The 7623-nt window shown below is 38.4% G+C and overlaps 1 protein-coding gene across 1 annotated transcript in view; it reads right to left on the reverse strand.

Annotated features, from left to right (window-relative positions):
* Positions 1-1464: 1464 nt before the first annotated feature.
* The window catches only part of LOC129752384 (protein dead ringer), a 282636-nt gene continuing 276477 nt past the window's right edge, over positions 1465-7623 (reverse strand). The window contains exon 10 of the mRNA XM_055748174.1: positions 1465-1688. Coding sequence (XP_055604149.1) covers positions 1465-1688 — 224 coding nt within the window. The remainder of the gene's footprint in view (positions 1689-7623) is intronic.

Below are 7623 nucleotides of genomic sequence, written 5' to 3' on the forward strand. Positions count from 1 at the left end.
CTGTAATATTAAAAATATTTTATTTTGTTAGTCAATTTTTGAGGCACAACAAATTTACCTTATCACAAATTTAAATTTCCACATCAGATAACAGAAACAAACATCAAGTTTCACGATCCTGATATATCTTCTCTTGTCCGATTGGGTACCGCATACTGTACGTTTTGGAGTCAGGTATTCGGGTAATGTTGTAGCACGTTGTAGCATAAAACTTGCCATCATATCTAAGCCCCTGGACCATGGATGATTCCTCCGAGTTCGTTGCGTTGGGTGATAAAAACTGAGAAAAAATAAAATGATTGATGCACCCTAAAAAACGAAGACGATGATAAATCTTACCTGTTCTGGTTCTGTTTTTATACTGTCCACTAAAGGAACATCTTCGTTGTAACTAAGAATAGTAGATCCTTGTACTTTTGATAATACGTTGCAATCCAGCTGATTTCCAGACGCTTTGAACCTCGTACCTGGAACTCACAAAATTCGGATTAAGTTCCAAAACAAGATTAATAATTTCCCTGTTTTCAATAAAAAGAAAAAAAATACAAAGCATTAATGATCGAATATTGTCGCTTAAACTGGGTTTCTTACATAAAATGAAATCAAATGTCGCTTTGTTTGTATTTTTAAACAATAAACACAGCTTCACGATATTGCTATTAGGTTGCCTTCGATCGTCTGCCTTTCGCAAATCACCCAACCGGACTCCGGTGAATCGTCTGCTACGCTGTGGCTGTTTAAATGGTTCCGGGGAACCAAAAAACAACGGGCAATTATTAAACTGAGCAAAGTGTAAAGGACGTGGCACGGAATAAAAATGCTTACAGAAGACATCAGTGTACGGCGGATTTTTTAGGGACAAGATTGAACCCGAAGACTTCGACGTTTGATGAAGACGAATGCATCAGCTGCTGGTGGTGAGAGTGGTTTGGGACACTATTTTAGTCGTCAAATCCAGTCGAATCTGTTTCGGAAGATTTCAACAAATCTTCGGTATCTAAAATAATTAGCGCGAGTTAGCAACCAACACTACAATTAGTAAATAGAAAAATACTTACTTTTAGAGACAATCCACTTACAATGACGAAGCCAGCACAAGAAGAAAACACTAAACTGGCCACAGTGAGTTCCGTCGAACCAAAATTTCTCTTGCTTGTCCCGCTTAGTTTTTTTTAGGAAATCAAGGTGGCCAGCTCGAACAGGACTATGTAGATTTTAGTGCGCTCGGCTTCGATGGTAGTTAGGTCGAGATTGAAGCTGCGATGCCGGAACCGTTGTCACCTAACCGGTAATAGTATTCACATGTGTAATCGTGTCTCCGAAATTATTCTCCTCCGATGATTGGGAACTGGTACTATTCAGAGTGTTCCGTTGCTGATTTCCTCCCTCTCCGGTCGGCTCGATGGTGTTGGTGGTCGTCGCATCGGGATCTTGCTCTTCCGTTCCGTTCGTTGGTACAAGTGTTCAAATCAGACAGAATAGGTTTCCGTCATTGGTCAGCCGTCGGGTGATTTGATACGCCAGCCGGTCCCGGTAGGCTGCGTCACCATTGAAGCCATCCTTGGATTCCGATTCGGCCAGCACCAGTTTCGACATCTGTGGATTCTGAAGTGATGACGATTTCGATTCACTTGGCACATCAATCAGCTTGAACTCGTCGCCAAACGATTCCTCGGTTTCGCTGCTGGCTGATTTTGTTTTCGGAAACCGAAAAAGAAGACGTTTGTTTTGTTTTGTGTTGCCAGCAAAACAACACGATGAAAGCGCTGTAGCGAAACCTGGCTGGGAAAAACTCAATTTAGTTGTAAGACTCGGCTGAACTGATAAACTGAGCCTGAGATATACAGACCTCAAAAATTCACACGAACTTCCGATACTTTTTTATCACTTATGATGAATCGATAAACTTTGCAAACGTTTGTGTTTGAAGAAAACAATTGTTGAAAAGCATGCTCATGAATATTTACATGTCCTTAAAAAATTGAAGCGGAGATTTACATGAAACAAGATTTGAAATGCAACTTTACAATACATAATGGAATAAAAATCAATGTGGGTTTACATGAAACAAGCTTTATAATTACATGAAATCACCCGATTCCTTTCTACCCATGCTCCTACATGTAAGGTTACTTGGATTTTCGAAACTGTGAATATTTGTTTATGTTTTTTACATGTCTTTTCGAGCCATTCTAGTTTTCAAGTTGAAAAATTCAAAATTACGTGCAACGTAACATTACATTTTTTTATCTGTGCAGTGCTGTGTGCGGATCTCGGGTGAATTGTCGAGTTCATTCGAATCGCGCAAGGAGCTTCGACAAGGTGATGGTCTATCCTGCATGATGTTCAACGTGGCGCTAGAAGGTGTTATTCGACGAGCGGTGGGCGAAATGCGGGGCACGATTTCCAACAGATCCAGTCAACTTATCTGCTTTGCCGATGACATTGATATAGTCGGCAGATCATCTGCGGCGGTGGAAGACATCTACCGCAAACTGAAACGCGAAGCAGGAAGGATTGGGTTGATGATTAATACGTCCAAGACGAAGTACATGGTGGCGTGCGGATCCGTGACCGACCGAACCCGCTTGTCCAGTAATAACAAGGTCACGATCGACGGCGACGAGCTGGAGATAGTCGAAGACTTTTTCTATCTCGGCTCACTGGTGACCGCAGACAATGACACCAGCCGTGAGATTCGGAGGCAAATTATCAGCGGAAGTCGTGCCTACTATGGACTCCACAAGCAACTGCGGTCGAGAAGACTTAGCCCTTGTACGAAGTGTAACCTGTATATGACGCTCATTAGACCGGTTGTTCTCTACGGGCAAGAGACTTGGATATTGATCGAGGAGGTCCTGCGTACACTCGGAGTATTCGAGCGACGAGTGTTAAGAACCATCTTTGGCGGCGTACAGGAGAACGGAGTGTGGAGGCGAAGGATGAACCACGAGCTCGCGCGACTCTACGGCGAACCCAGTATCCAGAAGGTGGTGAAAGCTGGCCGGATACGCTGGGCGGGACATGTTGCGAGAATGCCGGACGACTGTCCTGCAAAACAGGTGTTCGCTACGAATCCGGTAGGAACAAGACGAGCGGGGGCGCAACGAGCGAGGTGGTTAGACCAAGTGGAGCGTGATCTGGCGAACGTGGGGTGCCCGAGGAATTGGAGAACGGTTGCCATGGACCGAGTGAATTTTAGGAATTATGTTCGTCAAGTTATGTCGTGAGACGGAATACTATGTAAATAAATGAATAAATAGCAGAGGGTATTTGAGTAGAATTTATTTTCTATTATTGTTTAAGGCTGCTTCTTCCTTTCACCTATTGGATAGGAAGAAGGGAGGAGATCTCCCATACATTTTTTTTTATATTTAGAGTGTTAATCTAGCAGATGGTAACAAATTGGGAATAGTAAAACAATACAAGAAATATTTCTAAGATGATTTGGTTCCCCTACCGGGATAGGAAAGAGGAGAGAGGTGTCATACGTATGTTTTTATAAATTCAAGAGTTTATAAAAAAAATGTAACCAAATTTTACCGAGGAGAGTGTTCGGGTACGAGAAATGATTGTATGGTCATTTAAATAAAACGCTTTTCACCTTAAAGTGGGAGATAAGGGAGGGGAAAAAGAGTTCCGCACAATTTTATTGAGAACTTATCTAACAAATAAAACCAAATTTGAAAAAAATCGATATAAAATAAAATTAAAATATATTAAGATACAAAATTCTCTTGTAACGGAAAAATATACAGTGATTTGAAAATTTGCATTTTGTTGTGTGCTATAAGTAAAATCCCTCGGAATGATTTTTCATCATTTTAAAAATATCACATCGCTTTTTAATCATTCGTGTAGTGAGTGGTAACGGCCATGAAAATTACGAATCGCAATCATTTATATTCCAACCCTAGGTATATCAAGGTTTGGATAATATAAGACTTCAGGCAAACAAGTATCAGAAATTCACGTTCTCAAAACTCGTGATCGTTTGTTTTCATACGCACATCGGCAAATATTTTGTTTTCATTTTCATTGCATATCTGTCAGCGCGCTGGTGCATCACCGTGTTTCGATTACTCATTTTTGCCTTGCCGTTTGCAACTCAACATCTTGAAAACGTACGAAAAATGCAAAAAAGGAAATCGTTTTGTATAAATTTTAAATGACCCCCTCTGAAGGAGTGAGAGAGCAGAAGCAAAAAAAAATTGCAACAGCTGGAACTCCTCCGCCCGGTGAGGAATGTGCGAAGAATTCCGATTTGGGTGTCATTTAGAATTCATCATGATCATTTTTTTTCCCTACACTGTTGTACCTTTTAAGGTCGGTTCAACTTTGTTGCAATTCACTAGAATTTTAACGATTCTGAATACATACATGCAGTCAGACAGGGGCATTGCAGTTATCACTTCACCGATGCTCTGTGGCAGTTCTGTACTTGTTCTCATTATTTTAATTCTTGTTTTCTGTAGCCTTTTTGATGATTTTATTGCACCATTGTTTTTTGTTGACCTGTTTTCGTGATTACGAACCTACATTGTTTTACTCAATCTTACATTTATTTTTGGAATACAACCTTATTCAAGGTAAAGGTTAAATAAATTTGCGTATGAATAAAAAAATCCAACCTCTCACTTGCCAGGGTAAGTGCATCAACTTGAAGTGACGAACAACGCGATTTATGGAGCTATCTTGTAGCCAATATTGTCGTTTCATGCTGTGCGTTCTTGAACGTGAGGTGCTGTATGCGAAATTTCAATGAGCATGCAATTGGCGTGAAATGACAACTGCATTCCAAACGAGCGTCTGGAGCGAGACACTACTAAAATGGAGCGGAAAAGAATGGAAACAGAATCAAAAAGTCCTAGCGCGTATCGCGAACGCATTGATGCTGACCTTATGGAGTAAGTATTGATGAGTTAATGAGATTTATTCAGATTCACTTCGGTAATACTTTTGAATGAGGTTTTATCATGACGGGCATCTGACAATTTTGACCACTAAATTGTTTATGAAAAGATTAGATTTCAACAACCAGAAAATATCAAATGCATTTTGTTCTTTATAAAACCATTAAAAATCTGAAGTGATTGTGCTGGTGGATCTCAGCTAATGATTACCAAAAACTGGGGGAACTTTGATCACTTAAAATGTAATTTTGAAATCTTAAAATCTTAAATCTTAAATCTTAATAATCTGGTTATTAATCTTAATAATCTTAAAATATCTGGTTTTTCGAAGCATCACAAACAAACATCTCTCCTGATCAAATGTATGCATTTAGGAGCAAATGGGTTGTTTTATGTGAAAGTTCAACTTTTTTCTTTGTTTACGTTTAGTTTAAGTGTTATTTTTATGGTCATTTGGTGATATTTTCTGGATATTGAAAAAACGGCGACTTTCCATAAGAATAGTAAAAATGGCTTAAAACCCTATCAAATTGTTTAATTTGAAAAAAAAAAATAGAACATGGGAACAGTGAGGTTGAGACCAACAAAATATGAAAATGTTTATAATTTTTACCCCTAGATGTATGCAGCAACATTGTCCATCTTTTGGTTATAAATGTTTTCGAAAAGCAAACGTTGAAAAAATCAGTTTAGTCCTAACTACAATTACTGTTATTAATGTTGATGTCTTCTGTGCTAAATGGCACCATAACAATTATTTTGAAGATCAAAGTTACCCCGGAATTCGAAATCGGGTTTTGTAACAAACATTTAATTGTAACCACCAATGTTGTTTGAACTTATTGCAATCAATGATCATGTTTTATACTCCTCACCTCAGTACCTAAGTGTTTTAAAACTTTTAGGTACAACGAAAAAGCAACGCATTCCAAAATATTCAAAAATGAATGAAAAAAGTGTTCAAAGTTCCCCCAGTTAACAGGAACTTTTTCAAAGAAGTAGACGTTAAGGGTTCTTTGGGCTTCTAAGCTTTTTTGAACGTTTTTATATACAAAAAAAGAACGAAAAAATAGATAAGACTACAATGTTTCACTTTTTTTTCTGGAGTATTTCTGATTTCTGTTACACGCAAACTTTTGAATATTCTATCCAATAAGGCCGGAACAAATTTCAAATCCTTCTTTTGTCACTCGGAGTTGGAACATCGCGAGGGGGGGCGGGGGGTGGACAATAAAAAATAATGCGAAAAACAAATAAATTGGAATAAATTGCACGAAAGCTTGTATGAAACCGAATTGCATACTATATTATTGCATAAAACTTATAAATCATGTATTTCTTTTATCGAAAAATTCAATAAAATCAAGAATACAAAATGTGAATTCATTTCTATCTTCCAAAATTTAGTTCTTAGTCTTGTAATCTTTCGGAAATTTGAATTTTTATTTGAAATTTACCTAAAATATTTCAAACTTTATTTATTCCCCCCTTCGGGATTTTGGAAATTTCGAAGGGGGGGGGGGGGTGACAAAAGAAGAAATTGACATTTGTTCCAGCCTAAATATAAGATGATGATATACCAGCGCCGTTCTAGAGCTGACAATAGGGGGCGGTGGTAATACAAATTTTTAAAAATCAGTCAATAAAAAAGAACTTAAAAATCGGGCGTAGAAATATTCATTTTGAGAATGCGAGAGGGGGAGGGGGTGCAGTTTTTAATGACACTTCAATATTTACTGCATTGCAATTGATTTCTAAAACCGTATTTAAACTCATGATTTTTTTTTAATTTATTTATTAGTAGGTGTTGTAAAATCACATTTCATGGTCATTATTCTAGCTCCAAATGAAAATTTAAACTTTTAGTATTAATTATTCCACTGCAATCATCAATGAAAGTGATGTACTTGCAAAAATAATTCAATATTTTAGTTCTGATTTGCCGATTAATGTTTGCCAACACTGGTTGTAGTAGCTCCTGGAATGTCCATTGTTTTCTATGGTTGATGACTTCATTCAGTTTCAGTTGTAGCATAATGAAGGCTTGGTTCAGTCTGCTGCATTCACTATACTTGTGACATATGGTTTCCGTCTGCGCCCCACAGTGTGTGCAGCTCTCATCATCCGCTCTTCGTAGAACAAACAGCAGTTTGCGACATTCAGCTTTTTCGTTAGTCAGCAGATAGAGTTTTGCTCTCTGTGTATAAGAGAGTTTTCGACACGCAATGTTCTTCCAAACCTTTTTCCATTCTACAGTGGGGTTGTTTCGCTCTACTTTTGGTGGATCTGTTTGAGACAGGAGGTAATCGTAAACAAGTCTTGCCGAAGGGTTTTGTTGGATGTTACTTGGTAGGTTCTGGATTGCTTGCGACACTACATGTGCATCGGGGAGGCTAGACGGAATTGGTCGAATACGTTCCACTAACATATACTTGAAGAAAGGCATACTGCCGAGTTCTATAATGTGCCTGTTGATTAAAAGCGACTTGGTTTTCATAGCTGGTAAGTGAAAATTTAACCCACCATTTTCGATGGACTGTGCCAGTTGATGGATGGGGACCCGAGCACAGTATCCACGCCATAAGTAACTGCCACTAGTAGCTGTAACTTTTGCTACATGATAAGCATTTGGAGGAACGATTGAAGAAAGGAACCATATCTTTGAGTTGATGTATGTGTTGAGTAGATGAATCTTTTGATGCAGAGTTAA

This window comes from Uranotaenia lowii, chromosome 3 (assembly GCF_029784155.1).
Source record: "Uranotaenia lowii strain MFRU-FL chromosome 3, ASM2978415v1, whole genome shotgun sequence".
Classification (NCBI taxonomy): domain Eukaryota; kingdom Metazoa; phylum Arthropoda; class Insecta; order Diptera; family Culicidae; genus Uranotaenia; species Uranotaenia lowii.